A 23,281-nucleotide genomic window follows, 5' to 3' on the forward strand; every position below is an offset into this window, starting at 1 on the left:
GGATTCCACTGGCTTGCTCTTGCCTTATGGTTGCCTTTCCTTAGCTCCACTAAGTAAAGCATTCAAGTAAAATCCAACTGAGATCTAGCGCTACTTAGCAGCTGGGCCGGGTGTTAAAACACGGTACCCTTTAAGAAAAGCCTCAATTATGCTTACGATAAAGGAGGGGGCAAACCACGTAAACGTCGGTGTTCATAGCGCTAACAGGCTCAGAAAAGTTCGCGGGAAGTGCTCCTTATCTCCAAAGAGAGAATGATGCGCTAACTGCTAACTTCTCTTGCTAATAAATGTATCCTTCGTTGAAGTGATTCATCGGAGGAGTTACAATGCTGGTAGTTCCCGCTTTTAAGGGCTCCTTTTAACAGCTGTCTATCAACAGCAATAATAAAAGGAGCAGTCAAAGTTAAAATCAACAAACTATTATCTGTTAGGATTATTCATGGATATGACACTGTAAACATACCAAAAGTCCCAAATGCTAAATTTAGAAGAGCGACATAAGTGGAAGAACAAAATTTTAGAGAACTGCATCTAAAGAAAGCGCCAAAAATCTGAAATGGTGAGGATTTTTTATTTTAAGAGGCACTCTGTGTATTGTTCAGTTCAGAGGAAACAGCATGTGACTAGGAAAGTGCTGAGCTATTTATGGGGCAGATTTATCTGAGATTTTTGTCCAGTTATTTCTCAGTTGACTTACATGACTTTGTATTGCTTCTGAATTTAAAAAAAAGTTTGAAAAAACAAACGAAAGGTTTATTTATCAGTTACATTCACAGCACTGCTCAGAGCTCACGAGTTCTACCTTCACATTTACTTGCCGCTTGCACGGTGTGTATTTGCCTTGTACTTCTATCAGATACATCCTCCATGCTGCACAGAATCCATCATGCTTCATGGCAGCATCAGCCCTCACCTACTTATTTTATAATAAACACCTTTTATAAACATCTTTAGACTGAACTTCTTTTACTCTGGAGAAAAAAAAAAAAACGTAAAGCAACTACAATATAATTTGAGCACTTGGCTGTGTACTTTTATTAACAACAAAATTAATCTATTTATTAGGAACAGCAGCGCTGGCCGAGTTCATTGTGTAAGCAAAACATTTCACGAAAAACTGCCAAGTTCCAAAGGTGTGTTATATATAGACAAAAAACATAACTGCTAGAACTGGCCATAGGTTACAAAACCAGACTTCGCTCTCCCACTTTTTTTTAAAATTATTTTTTAATCTTTGGGAAACGGTTTGGTTTTCTACAAGCTGTTATTCGAAAGGGCACGTATGATTTGGCAGACTAATGTAACGTCTTATGTGCTCCTGTCAATTTCAGGGAAGATAAAATCTACAAGGATACTTAATTAAAAAAGAATGCGATGTCTGTTTTATAAATCACTGCTGCCATCTGCCCCGCAAAAGCGGAGCATGGAAGCGGTCTTGTGTTTAACCAGCGTGGGAAAAAGCCTGGGTCTGAATTAAACCAACTTACTGAAATAACTTTTTTTAAAAAGTACAGGCTTAAGCCTAACGCGGCACCAAACACCGGCGTTTCCTACTTGGCGCTATGCACAGAAACCCGCGTTAAGGTCACATAAAGGCGGGCGGGCAGCGCTCCCACGGGCGCTGCCAGCTCGGGGCAGCGCCGGGGGCCGGAGCCTGCCGGGCCGGGCAGAGGCTGCGTGCGGGTGTCACAGCCCCGTGTGTGCGAGGAGCTCTCGGCGCGTCCCCCAGCTCCGCCCGCAGGGCTGCCCCGGGCTGACCCGCGGGCACGCCGGCGTGGGGACGGATTTACGGGATCGGTGCGGCCGCGGCCGGGGTCTCGGGAACAGCCGGGCGATCTCTCCGCCGGCCCGGCCGGAGCCCGGCTCTGCCTGGGGATGACCCGGATCCCCCCGGTTTTGTCGCAGCCTGGCGGTGGCGGGACGCGAGTGGCGGGTGGGTGTTGGGAAGGCGCGCGGGGGGATGCGGGACCGTGTGCCCGCGCGCGGCCACGTGCTCGCCGCCACCTGCCGTGGGCACGCGGCCCCCGCCGCCGCCTCCCCCGCGCGCGCACGTGCGCGGCCCGCCGCCCGACTCTCCACGCGAGACCGCGCGGAGCGGCCCGGCCGCGCAAAGGCCGGGGAGGGCGGCGGGGGGAGCGCGTTTTCCGCGCGGCGGCGGCCGCCGGCAGCGAGCGCGCCCCGTCCCCGCCGGTCCCCGGCCCCGTCACGCGGGGCCGTGTCCCTGAGCGGCGTCGGCCCCACCTGCGGGCGCGGGGTCCCGGCGAGGGCGTGTCGCGGGGCGGGCGCGTGGCACCCCCGGCGGCGGGGCCTCTGCCCGCGCGGCACCGAGTGGGCGGCGGGGCGCGCGCGGCGCGGGGGCGCGCGGGGTCTCCAGTGGGAACCGCGCGCGTTCCCAGTGGCAGCGCCGGGGAGGGCGGGGGGTGGGGAGCCAGGGGACGGGGGAGGAGCGGGCCGCTCTCCCCCCCCACCCCCGCTCCCTCCCTCCCCTGCCCCTGCCCCGGGGCGGCGGGTGGCGCTGGCCGCGGCGGGTCGGGGCTCGGTGTCCTTGTGCGGAAATGACACACGGTCCCGTCACGTCACGCGAGAGCGCAGCGCGCGGACCCTCGCACACAAAGAGCGGGGGGGAAGCGCGGGTTCCAGCGGCGGCCGCTCCAGCCGCCCCCGCCGCCCCGGGGCTCCCGTGGCCCCGCGCGGAGCAGAGGTAAGTCTCGCCGCCGCCGCTGGTGGGGACGGGCGCCGTTCCACGCACCCCACGGCGAGCGGGGAGCGCCGCCCCGGCGGGTGGGGGAAGAACGGGGAAGGGGGGGGGCCGAGCGGGGGAGGCGCGGGGCCGGCCCCTCCCCCGGCCGCCCGCGGGCCGGGGCCGCGCGGGCGGGGGTCTCTTTGTTCGCCGCTCCGAGCGGCGCTGCGGCGGCGCGGGTCGCGCGCGCCCGGCCCGGGTGCCTCCATCCGCGGGGCTGGGGGAGGGGGACAACGGGGAGCCGGTGGGGGGGGGCAGAGGAACGGTCACGCCGCCGTCACCTCCAGCCTCACCTTAACCCCTTCCCCCTCCTCCCCCGCGCGCCGGCCACATAGATCCGCCCGGGCAGGGTTCGGACCGGAAGCACCAACCGCCGCCTCCGCCTCGGGCTCGTGGGTCTGACCGCGGAAGCGGCCGCGGCCGCGCCGCGTGCGGGGCGCGCGGGGCGTCCCCCGCCGCAGCGCCCGCCCCCGGGCGGGGCCTCGCGCCGCCGCCGCCGCGCGCGCCGCTCCCACGTGGCGGCCGCTCCGCCGGCCATCGGTAGGCGCGGGGGGAGCCCCGGCCGCGCCCGTCCCCGCCACGGGCCCGCCCGGGCACCGCCCCGGGGCTCCGCGGGGCCACGCGTGCCCCGGGAGCCACCGCCGGGGTCAGGGTCCCGCCTGTCCTATCATACACGGCGGGAGGAGCGGCGGGCGGGTGGTTGCGCTGGAATTCGTGTCGGTCCTCGCTGAGTCGCGCTCTGAGGGGCCCGGTGAAGGGCACTGCGGGGGAACGGGCCGCCCCTGGCCCGACCGTCTCCCGCCAGGTCACCCGCGGCTTCCCCTGCCCTGATCAGCCGCAGCCTCCGCCCGGATCACGCTCACCGCTCCTGCCCCGATCACCGCCCGCTTCCCCGGCCCCGATCACCCGCTGCCTCTACCCTACTTTTCCCTGCGGTGTGTCCACGCAGCCCTTTGTAAATAGAAGGGAACAAACTCTGAACCAGCAGAATGCGAGCCGGCCGCAGGCCAACAGCCATGTGACGGCTCCCACATAGCGTTGACGCAGTCCCAGAGTTTTTTTGGGTTGAAGTGTGAGTAGGGTTTGTCGCTGCCACCTATAAACACAGTATATGCCTGACCCATGGGGCAGAGACATCTAAGCAGGGAGAGAGAAACCTTTTCCCTGTTTCCAACTTTATTGATTTACATCTCGTAAAACAAATAATCACCCATGTATGTTCATACATACTTCTTATCTCCTGCTAAATCAAACTCAGTATTGGACCAACTGAGTTTTTATCTTTGCTAAGTATTTTCATAGGTTAGGTAAGTTCAGTGGATAAAAATAAACAGAAGGTAAATGAAGTTTGGAGGAGAATTTAAACTGCACAAAGTTCAGGTGGAACAGTATTTTAAAATAAAAGCAGAGTGAGAGGGGAGAGAGGAAAACAAAATGTTTTTAATAGACCAGTGGAAAACACGTGGTTGAAGAAAAGACAAATTCATGCATTACTGCTGGAAATAAACCAGGTTAGTGTTTTGCTGACCCCTGCAAGATTAAATTGCTGTTTGGTAAAAGTACAGAGGACAGATTGAGAAAACTTCAGTTTTAGGCAAATTGTGAGAAAACTGAGAAGAGTGATTTTGGTTTGTTGAGTTGTTTTTTTGATTGTTTTTTTTTTGTTTGTTTCTTTGTTTGATTGGTTTTTTTAGGGGGTTTTGTTTGTTTTTTATTTTTTTAATCTGCATATTTAATTTAATTAAAATGAAATATGAAAGGCCCAAATTAAGAGCATAACCTCTTAGTCCTACTGAAAAAACACCATTGTTGCAGGCTGGCTTCAGTGGAGATCTGAGGCTTCATGTCCTGCTCCAGGACAGCAAAGGAGGTTTTCAAAATATGAAAGTATAGGGATTTTTATTCTCCATAAGAGTAGTGCTTCCAACGACATCTGCTGGTTCCTTAAAATCTTTTTCTTCATAGTTTTAGAACTTTCTATTCATGTATTCGTAGTAAAAATGCTTGTAATGTTGGAATACTGTTTTCTACAGTACTTAGTTTTACAAGGGTCAGTACTGGATATCAAGAACAAATTTTATTGAGAAACAAGGCTGCAGCACCCTATTACCTCAAAATGAATAGAACAGAAAGCATTTGCTTTTAGTATTTCATATGCTGTCTACTTGCAATTTTCTCTTTGCTCAGTTAAATGAGGCAACATTCAGATCTCAGTTTCTTTAAGATGGGTGGTCAGTTTCAAATAACTCTCCTGGTTTTTGTTTGGTAGTGTTTTTTTATTAAGGTGATTTCAGGTATTGGACTTCTTTGACCCTCTGCTTCTTCAAAATTTATAAGGCCTTGTCAAAATTATGTAAATTTTGTTGTCAAATCACTGGCCCATAGACCTGAACAAAAGGCAAACATTGCCTTTAAGAAATACATTTTCCAGCTCTGTCTTGGAGTGGTATTTCTGTCTAATTTAGTTGAATTGAATTTGAGTTGCATTGTATTTTACAAATCGGAGGAATAAAATCTACCCTGAGGATAATTGCAATATTGAAATTATTGAACCCAGTGCTACAGCTAGGAAATGAAAGATGCAGATTACTTGGCACCCAAAGCAGAACGCAGAACTCGCAGTTCTCTAGGTTTGCTTCTCAGCCCAGCAGGAGAGCCTTCCAAGAGACAGCCTGGAGAGCAGCATGCACCCTGAACAGGAGGCAGCTCCTGGGCAGCCTGAGCAGAGGGCACACGCCTCCGGTCCTTTTTGACTCTGGGGCTGTAGGGCTGGGTGCTGAGAACTGTTATTTCCTCTCATTATTTCCAACTGTTCTATAGGAATCAGTCTTCTAAATCATCACGAGGGACGGAGTTCCACGCCATTGCCAGGCACTTGGAGCAGCCCTCTGCTCATCTGCTGTGTGGAATGGGACTGCTTCCACCTACCCACACCAGCTTTCAAGGCTCTGGACTTCCCATGGGAAGCTTTGGTTACTTTCTGTGGTTCACCCAGTGCATGTTAGGAAATATAGGCAGAGAGTCTGAGACAGGGAGCAGGACAGACACTTGAGTGTTTGCCCAGATTAATTGATTAATCATTGTCAATTGCTGAGAAGGAATATATGTACAGTGCTTTTGATTGGCTCTGGGTAAATCATACTCTAGTTACGTAGCGTAATACCATTGCAATTCAGTGATCAAGTCCTGTTACATGATGGTATGTGTAAGAGGAGGTGCTAATTTTGGCTGTTAAACAGCAGTTGAATGTACATGTCTTACAAAATTTAGCTAGTGTCATCTCCTTAAAAGATCAGCTTTTTTTTTTTTGTGTTCCTCATTTATTTAACTTTATTAGGATACCTATGCTGTAAGAGGGGTGTTGTATCTTTCACTGCATGCTGAAAGCTAAGGAAACAGAGCAGTTTATTCTGCATATGTTATCAAACACGTATTTAATGTTACTAACAAACATGTATGTCTTAACATTTGCCCAAAATGTAGAAGAACAGTTGATGTCTTCAGAGACAGTGCTCAAGAACACTTTTCATTATGAGCTGAGTTTTATATATGAAGCAATGTACCACCATGAGGCTTTAAAGGGAATAAACTTAATACACAATGTCTCAATCCCTGTTTTTTTAATAACATTCTTGTAGCCAATAATGAAGAATTAGGGACATTCCTGCCAACCTACATGAAGAAGCTAAAATACTTAGTGGGACGATGTGCATCCAAGAAGCAACTTCTACATTTTTACCATGCATTAGTGAATTGAACAATACAATGTTATGTAAGGAGTTAAATTCTAAACAGCAAGCTTCTATAAAACTGATAATCATCATTATTGTTATTATTTAGTATCTTGTTTAAGGTAGTGATTAATTTTCATTTATGATTAGCATTAACAAGTGTGATGAAATCCAAGTTGCTTTCCACGTGCAGCGTGTGTACAGTTTTAAAGTTTCCTGTGTGGTTTTCACACTATTTTTTTTTTCATTTGTCAGAACTTAGTATCTAAGTTATGGGAGTTCAAAGAGTACAGAGTTACTTTAGTTACAAACAGCAGGACAGCAGTATTTTTTTCTGGTGGAATTTTTTAATTCCATTTTTAAGTCAGGATGTGAAAGTGATCAGTCAGGCTTTCTTTAAGAATGATTGCAAAGGCAGAGAATTACCTTCATCTTACATGATTAGCAGGATCTTTTCTCCCTGTATTATGCTTTTATAATGATCAAAATCATAAGAGGGGTCAGGAAAGCATCCTTCAAGGCAAACACATGAGTAATTGTTAGGTGGTAAACAGGAGGAGGAGAATGCACATTATGGGAAGAAATAACTTATGAATCAGTTTGGATTCAGTTTTGTGTATCAATAACTACATACACCTTGTGCTACTTTGAAATAGCAATATGCATTATAATAGATGATATGAGACTGAAATACATTCCGAGTATGAGTTGCAATTTCTTCCCTTACTCATAAAATCTGTTGTACCAGTGCTTTAAATCTTTAAAGCTTCAGTGCATATTTTGGGTAGGTGCATTTTTGGTAGGTGGTTCACATGTTCTGTTCTACGTGCAAAAGCAGCATCAGGGTGGTCGTTAACACTAAATGCACAGAGAAACATTCCAAAACCTTGTTTTTAAGGTGTTCTTCCATGCTTTGGAGCTCCCAGCACTGCCCTATGCTTTGAGCTTCTCTGTTAACCATGGGTAATACCATTTCAATGTGGAATGTCATTACCAAAATGATAAAACAGTGCAGTTGTCATGACCTGGTACATTTTTGGAATAGAGGCAGATGTCTAAGCAAGAGTAATCGAAGTAGGCAGTGTTAAGTCCCTTCATTGAACTGTCTTGTTCATTGCCTAGTCTGATGAGAAGGGAGAGCAGGATCTGTGGGAAGGGAATTTGTCCAGTAGTGACAGACAAGGTGTTCCAGGTCTCCCCTTCGTTCCCTACTCCCTTGGATTTGGCTGTTGACATAGGTGTAGGTGTTTGGTTTGGAATCTTTCTTCCAGAGGGTTCACCAGAAAACAGGATGCAGTGCAGCATCTGTCTGTATCCCAGTGAGATAAAGCTGCCAAGGCTGGTTGCTCTGCCAGTCACAGCTGCAGGCGTGGGTTCCCAACTTCAGCACAGAGTGTTCACTCTTTCCTAGAACTTGCTAACAGCTGTCCTCTAGATAGCATTGAGTAATTATTAGGCTGAGGATGATAAGTATATTTATCTTCCGTTTTGAAAAAAATACATATAAGATTGAAATATGTTTTGTGTACTCAACATGACAAGGAACAACTGTTGGATGTTTGCTTTACTGTATGTATTTCTCACTCAATTGCTTTTTGCAGTATTTTGCCCCAAGATCTTTTAGACTTTTTTTTTTCATTCCAGCTTTGCTTAATCTCACAGTCTGGGCTAGAATGCTACCTCGAAACAGACTTTGACAGTGCTACCTCTTTTAAAGAGGAAGTAATTATTATTAGGAAGAACTGATGCACAGCAAACAATATTTTAGCAAATATGAAATGTTTTATCTTTAGTGGACTTGAAACAATCAACAAAATTGTTGTTAATCTTACATATACAGGGATGGATGCACAGACACGCTCAGAAACAGATACAGGCTTTTCCCCTTTCCATAAATCCTAATTTCCTGTGGAAGCAATGATGCCATTGCTATGTTGGTGCCTCTTTGTTGGCTCACTAGTCACCCGTGGGTCCACTGTGACCCAAATTTGAAGCGAGATGGTGGAATAAATAAGGTATCATTGAATAGTTGAATCAAGCCAGTTGCTTGCTGGTATGAGGAGAGATTTTAATTCCTCCTTTCCAGCCCAAACCTTGTGCATACTCCTGAGCTGGGCCCTTTACTTCTGAATTACAAGGAAAGTGACCCAGGAAAAAAAGAAGTGAGTTGATTTCTGACAGTTTATCAAGATGGAAGGTTAAGGTGGGCACCATGCTTGACCAAGGGAGCAGGTGGGGCTGCAAGGCAGGAAATCAAAGGGACAATTGAATCCCATCTCTTAACAGAAGCTGTTATATGTTTGATGTGCTTCATTTTCTCAATACCAGAGTTCTTACAAATCTCACAAAGAAGACAGGAAACTAGATAAGGAAAGAGATTATTACTAGGGCTCCCAAAAATGAAAAAAAAAAAGAAGTTCATGCTTTTTTTTGACACCAAAGATCTCAGGAATGGAGCACAGTCTTCTTAGGCTTCATTGTTTCTGACACTGATTTTCACTATTCACTTTTAATTGTATTCTGGCAGTTTTCGGATAAAAAACCTCAAAAGTTAACACTGTATTTCAAATTTGTGAAACAATGTTTTAATTCAGTGTTATTTGACCGGAATTCAGGGTAACTTTGGCCTGCCTAATGTTGTTTCCTTCAGAAAGTTAACTGTTGCTTTGCTTTAATTTTCACTTTTTTCCAGTATTAAAGAGTTGTTTTTCAGGTACTCATTTATCTTCTCCTTTTAGTTTGATTTTTTTCTCTGATAGGAATTCTTCTAAAGCATTCTTCCCATTTTAATAATAGTAATAGCAGGAATTAGAAAGAAAATAAAATTCCTAAATATTCCTTCCTAAATATTTGTTTCATCCACTGCCACCTTTTAATCTTCTCTTCTGCCTTTCTGGTTAACATTTTTTACTGTTTTGCTCCAATGAAGCAGTCTAGGATTATATGAAAAATCATTTTGATCTCCATTTTAGAATGTTCTGTAGTGGTATTGATAGATTTGCTTACTGTCACCTCAGGCTCTCACAGAAAGATTGTGTGTCACACTCCCTGAGCACTGACATGTGTTGGTCTTGTACCACAGCCCTCAGAGCCACGCCTAGTGCAGCATGGAAAAGTGCAAGGAAGATCCAGGCAGTAACTATCAGTGTATGTGGGATATCAGGGCAAAATATGAACTGTTAGTACAATGGGATTTTCTTAAGGTCCAGGAGGGCTTTCTGATGGTGCTGTGAGAAGTAGACTGCTGTAGGATTTTTCATGAAGAGCTGTAGTGGCTTGGTCTAAATCTCTAAATACTGTTGAGTTAATAAGACCGGGTATTAACCCATGTCAGGGTTTATCAGGTAGTTTAGAAGTTGGTGCAGGCCACTTAGCTTCACCCTGTTATGTTTAGAGAGTTTGCAGAAGTTTAAGTGACAGGATTATGGTACTGTTAGGCTTGCATAATTGATATATGGATCAATTCACAAATCAATACAAGTCCTGAAATAGGGAATTATGGTGGGTAAAAGGATAAGGTATCTGAGGGGTTTGTAGTAGCTCTACATCCGAGAGAGACTTATTTTTGTACGTGATGATGAAGACAATCTCATTTTATCCCCTTGAGGATGCCCTTTACAAGGCTGTGTATAGGGGCCATGTGGAAGATCAGCGCATCAAAGAGTATCTTGGCTTCAAGGGTGGCCCAGTATAAGCTGATTTTATAAATCTGTGCATCTTTTGTTTGGGTGCCACCTATTGTAAATTGTACAAAATCTAATCCAGAATGGAACTTCATAGTTACCATTACAGCCATCAATGGCCTACAAATTGAAATTCATATCTACACAGCATTCAAGTGTTTACAGAGTTTTTAAAAAGTGTTTTGAAAAGTTAAAAAAAAAAATCAGCATTATTCAGGAGAGAGATACAGACTATTTTTCCCTCCACAACAGATTCTCTGTCTTTCTCTCCCCATCTTTCTTATCAATTTCATTTTAATTCCCACTCCTGGGCTATGTGTACACTTTTGATTGACTGGTTTTATTGACTTCCACTTGTAAAGCAATAATATTCTGGGGCCAGATAAGCATAATGCTGCGTGTAGAGGAGCATGAGCAGAGCGTGACCGTTTGCCAGTCACCCGCTCTCCAGTTGAGAGTGTCAGTTTGCAGCTGCGTGCCCTGAAAGGGTCACTGATATCTGACCAAGTTGTTTGCTTTGTAGATCTCCAAAGATTCAGAATATCTTTTAGCAACACGTACGGAGATTGATATTTGCCCCCAAGTAACTTGCAAAATTATTTTTCAAGTAAACAGAAATACAGATGAGTTTTTCACGTGAGAAGTAACACTAAAATCATGCTAGCATAATACATATATTTGCTTTTCCCTACAAAAACCACATTATTTAGAGGCTGACAGAGAAAAAGGACTTAGTGTAGATCTATGTGCATTGTTCTGCTGGAATTGATGCAATTTATACCAAAAGATGAAAGATTTTTAAATAAAAACTTACTCCAGGATGTATGTTACCATTAATGATGAGTTTTCTTTCTGTGATAACTTTGTGTCAACCACAAGGACAATATGAACATATTTGACTGTAATAATAGTGATTTTGTACAGGGGGAAGACTTTAATACAATTAACTTCCATTTATATACTGCCAAGATACTACAGAGAAGGTTTGAATGAGTTTTAGATTTGTCTGTACCAGAAAAAGACGTAGAGTTTAAAATAGTTCCCTACCTGCTGTGTGTTATCAGCAATATAGTTTGCCTGTTGAAGGGTCTGTAGATGGCCATGAAGGTTATTGAAAATAACTAGTTATTACAAACATACAGACTGGAAAGACTGGGACTCATTTGTGGGCTGTTAACTCAATACTTCTAGATGAAAAGTTATTACAAGAGGAGATGTAGATATTCTCTGATTCCAGAAGATGCTGATATTTATTTTTGTGGTTTTGTTTTGTTCTTTAGTGAGATAGAAGATGAATTCAGCTGAAATCACTGATGATGATGAAGGTAAAATATTATACTTTGTATAATTTTTGATCAGGCAGAAATACTTGTTGATTTAAAGTATTTTCCACCTAATAGAGAATGCAGTTGGATCAAGACAAATTACACTAATGGTTTTTTTTTTAAGTTATCTAAAATAGGGCATTATCTTTGTTAGTCATTATTATTTCTGCTCTACATCCTTCCTCCCCTCCAAAAAATCCTCCTGTAATACTTTAGATTATTCTTTGGACAAGAAGATGTCATTTATTGGAAAATGGAATGATTTGACTTTGAGGTGGCCCCAATATACACTTACCATAGAAGTAATAAATATAATGAAGTTCTTCAAAACACATATTCATAAAAAGAAACAAATCACAGAACATTATACTAAGGATGTCATGGTTTTCTGGAGAGGGTGCTTTATCTTTCTAAACATTCTCTTTTTTCAGTAAAAATTCCTAAAAAAAATGTGAAAGTAGAAACAGAAAATGAAGATGAAGCTCTAGACTGCTCAGTAACTTCCAGATCTGCTGAGAAACACTCACTGGATGGTGCAGTGACTTGCCTCCAGGATTCCAGCAAACGGAAACAGAGCTCCCTTGGCTGTGATGGGTCAGGAGGCCAGCAGGATGCCTTACCCAGCGTGAAGAAGAGACGCTTTACACAAGAGGTGACTGCTACACACATGACTGTGATTTTTTTGGTTCATATTTCCTAGGCTAAATTCTCTGCTGCTTTAAGTAGAATGCAAGTCTTTTAACTAAATTTGCATTGGTAATGAGTTTGTTGCAAATGTGGCTAATCTTAAGCCAGTTTGCACACAGCTGGGTATTCTCTAAATAACATGGAAGTGATCATATTTATGAAATACACTTAATAGTTATGGAATAATTCATTTATGTGAATTATATTTTTGTTGTTCAGCAGATAACATAGGAAGGGGCAGTGACTTGGAGTAACTGGGCATGACTGATTACAATCCCTCTCCTGTCACACAGTCCCTCAGCTTGATCCTGAGTGGTAGAATCAGGGCTGTAATTCTTTCTTCTGTGACAAAGATTTAATGTCAGTAAGACCAGTATAAATTACTGTATTATTGGAAGGATAAAAATGCAGGGATGCAGAAGATTTCAGTCACATCAAGATGGAATGTATTACAGCATCTGGTGTGGCATCCCAGCTTGGGACAATCCAGATGTTTCTCTAGCCAGTGAAGGAGATGCCCAGTCTTTTCCATTATCCTGGTCTTGTGCTTCACCTCTCTAAGCAATGGTGGATTTTAATTAATCTCTTCTGAAATTGAGCTAGTTTCTTTTTGTCCTTGTTCTTTTCAGTAGGGAGAGCAATGATCATCTGTTCTGAGAAAAATCTTCTGCATGTGGGAAAATTCATGTGATGTTGTCCACTCTCAGTCCTTCCCTTCCAAGATTAAAATTCTCTTTTTTTCAGCTCTTCTTCAGGAGTCACCTTATATTTTTGTTGTTCCATTTGAGAGTCCAGAAAGACTAGTGTCCAGTGTTGGATAGTAACATCCACCTGCCACCCTCTAGAGCAGTATAATGACCTCCTGTTTTTCACACTCAGCACTTTATTAAAATAACCTCGATTCAAATTCATCCTCTTTTGAATAACTTCAGGCCCTGGGTTATATTTAGTTTGTGACCTATCCTAATGCACGTATCCTTTTCTGCTCTTCTGCTACCTAGCCACTTATTCCATGTTTTATTTGCACATTTCATGTCTTCTTTATAGCCATAGTTCTCTGTGATTCTTTTTCTTGACTATCATCTCTCTGACTTCTTACGGCTGCTTTTTTTCCCCTGAATGCCTGTGGTAGGTAGGTTTTAATCTTATTACACGGTTTCTTTCTTTTCCTTTCTCTTTTTCTTTTTACAATTGTTTTCCTTACATTCAGATTCTTAAAAGAGCTTTATAATGGTCTCTGAATGTGCTTGCTTTGCATTTTCCTGTTTGCCATTAATAAATTTTAAAGTTTAATTTGAATTTAATTATAACTTTGGATTTATAATATCAGAAGTTGACCCGGTAATAATGATGAAAATTCATTCTTGTCTGACCCCATTGAATCAGCATGTTTAGTTAAATAACCAACCAGAAATAGTCCTCAATCTTAACAGAATTTTTTAAGTTAATTACTTCTCTAGTACCAATATTCTGTTTTAATTGATGACTTTATTAACTATTTCTATTTAAACAGTGGAAAAATCTTAATTATTCTAAAGAATGTTGTGCTTGTATATTTTTACTGCATGTCATATAGACATCTATCTATGATATAAACAGAGCTGTACTTCTTTTGGGCTGGTAATTGTATTACTAAATTACTTTTTATCTGAAGAATTAGCTTTTTTTTTTTTAATTTTGAGTGCCACTTCATAATCAGGAATTAATTTTCCCTGATTTTCTTTAAAAAAACAATGTGTAGAAGATTGTAAGTCTAAAAAAGTTATGTGCAGCACTTTTCCATATTCTTATGTGTCTGAAAGAATCTATGTTTCTTGCCTATGTATTTATTTATTCTTTACTCCTGTGCTTGAATATTATGCACTGTATTCTTAGAGATATTTAGACTTTGTTTATTAAGCATAACAAAGGTCATAAATGGACTTGAGCATTGAGCAGAACAAAAACTAAACAACTTTTAAAACTTGGCTTAGGATTCCAAGAGAGTGTGTGAAGAGACTATTTTACAATTTCTTGTATTGGTCGATGTTTTGCAAAATACTGCACTTTGCAAATGTTCATAAAATGTTTAAAACATAAACACTTGCTGTGCAACTGTAGTATAAAAAGCAGCACTGTCTTACATACATTGAATCTCATAGAACAATATCTTTGCTTCTTTTTTGATAGTACTTTAGAACTGATGATCTTAAATGGGTGCAGTATTATCTGAAATTCATGGATGTTTAAAGATCAGTGTTACAGAAAACTAATTAGTTAAATTGGACAATTTACAAAAACCATGTATTTATGGTGATGATAGTGCTGTTCCCAGATGGAAACCATAGACAAGATAATTAAAAGCAAAAGAAAAGAAAATGAGAATGCATCTGAACTAAAATATCCTTAAATATTTTTAAGGCCCAAATGTTTTGTCATCTGCTAGGAGAACACTGGCTATATGTTTCTGAAATGCAAATATTCTGAAATGCAAATCCATCCCGCAGCCAGATCCAGGCACTGGGAGCTGCATTAGTGAAGGAAGAAGTTCAGCTGCTATCATAGTGAAGATCTGCTGTAGTTCTTAGCATGAGCTCCAGAGCACCGTGTCCAAAACTGAGACTGCAAACTTTAATGATCTTACTGTCAAAATAATGAATTAATGTTCTTTAATACACATTCTAATATTGATTTGGCCTGACTGTGTGTGAGGTGCACATCAATTGAAGTTACCCTTATATTGCCAAGTTTTATTATTAATTAATAAGGGAAAATAAACAGCAGGAGGTGAAATGAGAACTGACAGATACCTGGTGGCCCGTGGCAAGCTATTTAGCAGCAAGGTATTTTAGTAGTAGAGAAGGAATTGAAAGAGGCATATGCTGTTTTTGAAGGAATATTTGGTATATTCTCAGTTAACAGGAGTTTTAATGAAAGAGCAACTCAGGTGGTAGGTCTCACTGGTTGTGTAAGAAAAGTTTTGTTTTGTTCTTTAGATATAAAATAGTAAAAAGCTTTGTAATTCAGTTTGTATGCCTAACTGGGGAGCAGTATTGTGCACATTATTGTCAGTGGAGATTTTCATGGCCTGCTTTTAGGTGATGTCTATGCAGAGCTCTGTTACTACCTGGAACTTCCTCTGTTTCTTCACTGACAAGTACAGGTGGTGTATGACAACTTCAGTCCCAGCTTAGGAGCCTGCAGTTTGGTGGGGGCAATGTGGATTTCAGTTTGCTCACAGTCCAGTCGTTGTTCTGGCTTTATTATGAGTGGGACTGGAGTGGGACAGTCTTCTAACTGGGACCTGGAAACCAAGTGTCCTAGGCACCATGACAGCCAGGGATTCTGCACACTGAAATGCATCTCCTTGGCATTACATTTTTGTTTGATCATCTCTCAGCTTTGGATGTGCAAACACAAGGTTTTGTATGTAGGGTAATGTGATGTGAGAGCAGAACTTGGAAACAGCTTCAGTTTAATTGTATGCTGGTTTCTAAACTTGGAGTGGAAGCCAGCTTGTTCTTTCTGAGTCTCCTTTGAGTATACATTGCATTAGAAATTAAAAAATAATTAGATTCAATTTGTCACTGCAGTAAGCAGATGCCAAGTATGAGTACACATAGGGACCACATTGATTTCATGACTTACAGTTCTGTTTCTTAAGAAAGAAACCTTAATTCAAATTCCTCACTGTAGGACATAATGGGGCCTTAACTAGAATTTCAAATTTCTTGTGGCTCTCAGCTCCGACCTGAAGTCTGTGTTTCATTTGTTTTAATACTTGAATGCAAATTCTGTAGTGTTTTATCTAATTCATGTTCTATAGAACAATTCAAGAAAATTGTTTCAGTATAGAAACATCTACAAATCCGTGTTTTCTCATGTTTGAATTCTTTATGTTGGATTTTGGTTCTGTTTTATCTGTATCTGTATTCTTAACTTTTAAGAATTATTTGCAATATCTAAGTGTTTGTGGAAAAAACCTCAAATCAAGCCCTGCATATCTACTGTGAGATGATGAAAATGTTTGGTTCCAATTTCAAGCAATGAAGAATAAGTACAAATAATTGAGAACATTGAGTCCTCAAGAATTCATTACTAGTTTTATATAATTTATAAATTATATAAATTTCTATAGTTTAAATAATTTAGAAAGTTAGAAATCCATGAGTCTAAACTTCCTTGTCTTTCAGAAATAAAGAAATCTTCTGTTAGGCTTCCTTTAAAAAAAGATATTGTACCAAGGTACTTCCCACTTTTTTATTATTTAAATAGAATACCTTTTAAAAATTAATACATTTCTAGGATTTGTTTAGTACTTCTGCACCATTATAAAGAATTTTTAAAAACCTGTATATAAACCTTTCACATCAGAAAAAAAGAGAATAAGCATATTTTTGTGGTTTTTAGCCTTTGTGACATTTTCAAAAGCTAACCTAAAGAGAGTGCTGGAATGTTAAATGCAGTTGTTGGAGGCAATGGCAAGGTCACAGGACTAGGAGTCAGAAAATCTAGATGCTATTCTTGGCTCTGTTGCTGACTTGTTGCCACCCAAATTCTTGACAGCCCAAGATCCTCATATCCAAGGTGAAGCCTAATGATACTTAATTTGGGGGAGTAATTAGAGCTCTGTGGGTAGAGTACCAAGAATTATTATTGCATTTCTATTCCATGGGGAAAGCTATGAGCCAAAAAAGGGAAAACAAAAAGGAAACCTAAATAATTCTTTACTGTATTTTTATTTTTCCCAGTGAAATTATTAATTTTTATTGTTTAACACAAGTCCCCTGGAGAAAATTTGACTTTGCATATTTATGTAACAATGCCTGCTTAAGGAGCACATATTTATAGCTAATATTTTTAAGGGAGTGTTACTAATACAATATTTGTTCATTTGAAGGGTTCCCTTTCAAACATGAGGAACAGAGATGCTGGCTCACCCACTCAGGTAAATGCAGAGCAGCCAAGCAAGAACAAGAATTCTAATGTAACATGGCTCTGTGAAGAAGAATCCTTCAGTGACATAATCACTCCATCTTATAAAAAACCTCTTTATGGCATCTCACACAAAATCACAGAGAAGAAGAACCCACCAGGAGCAGAGCAGTTTGCTTCTTACGAGTTGTTTGAAAAAATCAACCCCAGCAGTCCCTCACAAATTCGGACTTTGAACGATCAACGCAAAAGAGACTCAGCCATTGCAGTAGCGGCAGCCACAGCAGATTCAGAATCAAATATATATTCTTTGATACAGAAAATGTTTTACACGTTGAACACACTCAACACCAATATGACTCAGCTTCACAGTAAAGTTGACCTGTTGTCTCTGGAGGTTAGCAGAATTAAAAAGCAAGTCAGTCCAGCAGAGTCTGTTGCTGACTTCAAGCCTCCCCCGGAGTACCAGCTGACTTCTACAGAACTCAAACAAATCATGGATCAAAGCACATCGGGCGGGGACCTGGCTTGCCGGTTGCTCGTGCAGCTCTTCCCAGAGCTCTTCAGTGACGATGAGTTTGGCAGGAGCTGCAGTGCATGTGGCTTTCTCAACAAAAGGAAACTTGAATCTCTTCATCTGCAGCTTATTCGTAACTATGTGGAAGTTTGTTATCCTTCTGTGAAGAATACAGCTGTGTGGCAGTTGGAGTGTTTGCCTCAAGTCAATGATTTTTTCAATAGATTTTGGGCTCAAAGGGAAATGGAAAACAGTCAGCAGAATGTGCAATCATCCAGTTTTTATGAGACTGAGCAGGTCGAATCCTCTCATTTTATGGAGGATAAAGAGCAGGAAGAAGCTTTGTCCTTGGACAGGAGTAATGTCATTGCCTCAGATTACATGCTGGATGCTCAGGATCTCAATGAATTTTTAGATGAAGCTTCTTCACCAGGAGAGTTTTCTGTTTTTTTGTTACATAGACTGTTTCCAGAACTCTTTGACCACAGAAAATTAGCTGAAAGGTACAGCTGCTTTGGAGACTCTGGAAAACAACTGCTGGATCCTCATCGGCTTCAAATAATCCGTAGGTACACTGAAATTTACTTTCCAGACGTGCAAGAAGAAGAAGCCTGGTTGCAGCAGTGTGTTCAGCGAATAAATGATGAGCTTGAAAGTACGTATATGGATGGAAGTGAATGTGACCAGATGAGAGATGACTGTTACGATTCTTCTAGTTTACCAGATGATGTATCAATCATAAAAGTGGAAGACAGTTTTGAATATGAAAAGCCTGGCAGACGGTCCAAAAAAATTTGGCTTGTACCCATAGATTTTGACAAACTTGACTTTCCCCCTCCTGATTTTGATGTCCCTGTCCCGGATTACCTGTTGAACAAAGAACAGATTAAAAGCATATATGAAAGCAGTCTTTCCATAGGCAACTTTGCTTCCCGATTGCTTGTTCTCCTATTTCCTGAACTATTTACTCATGAAAACTTACGGAAGCAATACAACTGTAGCGGATCTTTAGGCAAGAAACAGCTTGACCCCACTAGAATTAAATTAATTCGACATTATGTGCAGATACTGTACCCCAGAGCAAAGAATGACAGAGTGTGGACATTAGAGTTTGTTGGGAAGCTTGACGAGAGGTGTCGACGAAGAGACACGGAGCAAAGGCGCTCGTACCAACAGCAACGGAAAATCCACGTGCCAGGGCCCGACAGGAGGGAATTTCTCACCTATGCAATAAACCCTGAGAGATTTCGGGAAGAATTTGAAGGGCCGCCACTGCCACCGGAAAGAAGCAGCAAGGATTTTTGCAAGATACCACTTGATGAACTTGTTGTTCCTAATCCAGACTTCCCTGTGCCTTCTCTGTATTTGCTGTCTGACAAGGAGATAAGAGAGATAGTGCAGCAGAGCCTGTCAGTCGGCAACTTTGCTGCCAGGCTTCTTGTAAGACTCTTCCCTGAACTCTTTACTCCGGAGAATCTGAGACTGCAGTACAACCATTCAGGTGCTTGTAATAAAAAACAGCTTGATCCCATCAGACTGAGACTGATCCGTCATTACGTGGAGGCAGTTTATCCTGTGGAGAAAATGGAAGAGGTGTGGCATTATGAATGTATACCGAGCATCGATGAAAGGTGCCGGCGTCCTAACAGAAAAAAGTGTGATATACTGAAAAAAGCTAAGAAAGCAAAAAAAGTGACAGGCTCTTTAAACTGCTAAGACTTTGACCACTAAATTATTGTCAAGAGTATGCTTTGGTTTAGACCGAAGGGCCTGTTGGGAGCTGAGGGTTCTCAGCAGCTGGGACAGTCAGGCCCTAAATTTGTTGCGTTTCAGTGTGTGTGTTGCATTTCTGTTGGCACCGCAGCAGTGGGAAGTGGCTGACTACATTTGTACATGGGTAAAAGACCATCAGTGACAGCTATCAATGACTCGCTAAGAGCATGATATTCACTGGTGCAAATACATGTATTGAAACTATTGCTCCACTCCCCATTTCTGCATCTTCTTTTTCTATCACTTTCTAATAATAAAGAAGTTTTTTTTATGGTTGTGCTCTTCAAGAGCAGTTTTTCATTATACCATTATAAACAGTATTTTTAATTAATTCAGATTTTGAAATGTGTAGACTAATTTAAATTTGAATGTGCCATTTTCATTGGAAATCATTGGAATATTAGACTTTGCTTTTACAGTAACTTCAGCTTCACACTTGTTTTGTTCTTCATGATATTGAGGTACTGGAAGTTATAATACTGTGTCAAAGAGTGGGTCAGAGTGGTGTCATTTGCATTTTTGACTGTTACATTGGTTTTATTTCTAAAATCAAGAATTTCTGTTGAAGAATTGAGACATGAGCATAGACACTGTGGGAACGGTTTGTTTTTTTTTTTTTGCATTGACACCACAAGCCTGATCCTGCCCCCATGAGTTCTGTTATTGTTTTGTCCAGTGTAACTGCTGGAGTGACTGAGGATTGCTTGTCTTGGGTAAAGCCACCAAAACAGACCCAAGCCTATACCCATGGAATATCTTCCCATCATCTACTTGCCACCCTGTTTGTAAAATAGCAGAAGCAACAGCAACATCAAAAAGACCTGAAACAAGGACTTAAAAAAATTTTAGACCCTACTTTCTATCAAAATCATGATTCCAAAGGTTTCCAGTGTTGATATTGAATTGCATATATAAAAAGTATGTGCAAAGATTGGTTTTGTGGTGAAATCCAGTGTTTCAGGGTCCCAGCATATGAGCTGTGGTAATGTAACTTACTCTTTCCATGAGTGCAGCAGCATCTGAATATTTGGGTGTAGGGATAAGGAACTCCCTCACTTTGCCAAATTGTTTTAGTGTAATTAGTAGCTATTTGGAGACATAACTGTGTATGTATAGCTTAGGTTCATATGGTCAAGTTTGCATCTTTAATATCCTCAAATGTAACAAAGACCATCCAGAACCCAACATGAATTTGCTGTATGACTTGTCACTGGAGAGTGCTGCTTTAAAACTAGTTTTCTCTTTTTAAAAAACAATAATACTGATAGAAATGGTGAGGGAGAGTCAATTATGGATTCTTAATACAGTAAAGACAGTGGTTGCCTACAGAGCATCACTGGAACACCTTGGAGCAATTGATGTTCTCTGTGGTCCTTTTCTGTTGTTTACTTAGATGGGTCATAGCAAATTTTAAGTCAGTTCCAATGTAATTTTCTATTTTAGCATTTGTAAGGAAGTACAAAATATTTGATATTTTTACTTCAGATTTTTAGAATATCTTGTTCGTAGACTCATATTGATCCCTTTAAAAGGAAAACAGAATGGTTTTTCCTGATGGCAAGAACTAGTACATGTATTGTGTTAAACTGGGAGTAAATCATAGTTAGTAGCATTTGCTCATTTTGCCCATATGCTAGAAACATTCTCAGAGAATGTATGAAAAAAAGTCATGAATGTACTAAACAACACAATGGTACTGTTTATATCCATTTAAATGTTTCCTGTTGGTTTAAGTAATAGCAGACCATACTCAAAATGGATATCAGAGCAAATACGGCTATAATAAATCGAAATCATTTTACCAAAGATAAAGAACTGATACCACAATGTCTGCATGTGTTCATTTTAGTGCATAAATTTGTCAAATTGAATGTATCAAAAACCAAGACTCTCTTGTCATTGTATGTTACCTAGAAACTCTGTGAAATTTTTTTATGTGCACTTTTATAGGATATATAAAGTAACAGAAGATCTTAACAGCTGTTTAATTTGTAGTTGCAAATGGCTGGCCAAAAGGTAAGAGATACAATTTTATTTTCTTATCCTAATGTCATATGTTTCACCACTTAGCGATGTCAAAGCTCCCAGAAGAATTCAATATATATTGAACTTTTTTACAAGGGATAGATGTTAGTAGCTAGCATGCAAGTTTGAGACATACTGGCTTTTACTGTAGATGCTAATATTAAGTAAAAAAATCAGTCAATTGATATTATCTAAAAAGTAGTGAAAAAACCAATTTGACAACTTTGATCATAAAAGTGATAATTTTTGAAACTGGGTATAAAAATATCTTTGTTGTGGGTTTTTTTCTCTTTTTATTGCTGTGTACATTCCTTTTGTCCAACTCTTTACAACCCTTTCATGATTCGCTTGATTGTATGATTTATAACTGATATCAAGAAAATACAGACATATAAATAGTGGCATTGTTCACTAACACAAGCTCTTGCAGTGCATCTGAAGAACAGCCACTTCATCCAGTTGGTCAGTCTTGTAAATATATTAAAGGTATATTATTTTCATACAAGAGGAATGTTGTCTGGTGATTGTTCAGGTACAAGCAAGATTATTTTCCTATAAAGTCTCTTACTAAGGTCTGAGATAACCTTAGGTAGCTGGACAAATACATAAAGGAAAACACCCCAGTTTGCTGCAGCCATTTAAAAAGATTTTTCTGTCTTTCAGACTTCTTCTGTTTAAAAGAATAAACTTAAAATTTTGGAAGTGAAACTGTGATAGGAGGGTTGCTAGATATTGAAGTATTGGGTGCATAGGTAGCCATGCACTCTGACTTCCTATGGATGAGAGTTACTTTCTACCAACCCAGTTAAGGTGGCTATCAAGTGTCTCTACTTGTTACAGGGTAACTATATCAGCTTTCAGTAAGTATTGAATTGCCCATTTCTAAGCTTTCTAAAAGAAACAGTGTAGTATTATTATTTATTTTTGCATCTTATGCATTTTCTACAACTTAAACATTTCCTTAGAGGTTCTGTAAAAAATACAAAACAGCACATAAAAGGGAGGTGACGTATACATCAGTTTATTGCCTGTTAAGTGTATTCAAGTGACAGAATCAACAACAAGTGTGTTGGCAAATGAGAAAAATCTTTACTTGAAATCAGTTATGCTGATGCAGTGCAGCAGTTATGGATGCAGTGTTTCATGTTCTAAGAAATGTTTGTGACTTTTTAAATTATCTTCAAAATGCATACAAGTTATTTCTAGGTACATTTTAAAAATGCTGTCATTTGTCTCTTTTTAATTATTATTTGATGTTTATGTTGTAGGAGTGAGAAACAGAATTGTGTGCTCAATGCTCTACAAAGGCACACCAGGTCTAGTTTCATGCTGGAAGGGCTAAGATGAATACTACACCCCCAAGAAGCCCAGAAAAAATAATGTACAGGTTTTATTTATAATTTATTTTCATTCAGATTTCATTTTGCTGATTAAAGCGACGTGGAACAGCTGGAAAATTCAATGTCTTAAGCTTGCCTGGAGGGCAGGGCAAAAATTGACAAGTGCTCTTACTTACAAAAGTTTTAGTTGATTGCAGTTAAAATTTATGGAAGAACAAATGTGGCAGGTTTTTCTGAGTAAATTAAACAAACTCCATCACTGTCATTGCAAACATTTCTTTACTGCCTTGGTTTGACTTCCTGATTTTTCTTCCATTATTACTGCAAGTCAGCACCAATGGAGTTACAGATTTTTCCTCAGGAACATTTTGAAAGTATATTTTTTTAATGTGTCTGAAGTTGGTAAAAATGAATAGATTAAGTTATGGTTTAGTTTCTTCTTAATTCTCTCTTAAAATTGATTTTGCTAAGAAAGGCAGAACAAGCAAGAAATACACATTTGTCTTCATCCTTTCCTACCTACTTTTTTTGTTGCAGTAAATGTTA

At 40.9% G+C, this 23,281-nt stretch overlaps 1 protein-coding gene across 4 annotated transcripts; it reads left to right on the forward strand.

The window, feature by feature from the left end:
- Positions 1-2,080: 2,080 nt before the first annotated feature.
- On the forward strand, positions 2,081-21,347 carry BEND3 (BEN domain containing 3). Of its 4 annotated transcripts, XM_071439369.1 has the most exons (4): positions 2,081-2,701; positions 11,435-11,479; positions 11,911-12,131; positions 17,046-21,347. In XM_071439369.1, the coding sequence occupies exons 2-4, from the start codon at positions 11,446-11,448 to the stop codon at positions 19,311-19,313; spliced, it is 2,523 nt and encodes an 840-aa protein (XP_071295470.1). In that variant the 5' UTR covers positions 2,081-2,701; positions 11,435-11,445; the 3' UTR covers positions 19,314-21,347. The 4 variants fall into 4 exon arrangements, with proteins under 4 accessions (XP_071295470.1, XP_071295498.1, XP_071295479.1 ...); XM_071439397.1 differs by lacking the exons at positions 2,081-2,701; positions 11,435-11,479 and adding an exon at positions 13,214-13,298 and having other exon boundaries at positions 12,025-12,131; XM_071439378.1 differs by lacking the exons at positions 2,081-2,701; positions 11,435-11,479 and adding an exon at positions 13,214-13,294 and having other exon boundaries at positions 12,025-12,131.
- Positions 21,348-23,281: the final 1,934 nt, after the last annotated feature.

Source organism: Agelaius tricolor, unplaced genomic scaffold (assembly GCF_023055355.1).
Source record: "Agelaius tricolor isolate 1412-34295 unplaced genomic scaffold, bAgeTri1.0.p SCAF_1, whole genome shotgun sequence".
Taxonomy (NCBI): Eukaryota; Metazoa; Chordata; class Aves; order Passeriformes; family Icteridae; genus Agelaius; species Agelaius tricolor.

Bases quoted from the DNA above. Each gene is read 5' to 3' on its own strand.
- BEND3 (XM_071439369.1), top strand. From the start codon at position 11,446: ATGAATTCAGCTGAAATCACTGATGATGATGAAG. The intron at 11,480-11,910 runs GTAAAATATTAT...CTCTTTTTTCAG, and splicing joins AATCACTGATGATGATGAAG to TAAAAATTCCTAAAAAAAAT. The intron at 12,132-17,045 runs GTGACTGCTACA...GTTCATTTGAAG, and splicing joins AGAGACGCTTTACACAAGAG to GGTTCCCTTTCAAACATGAG.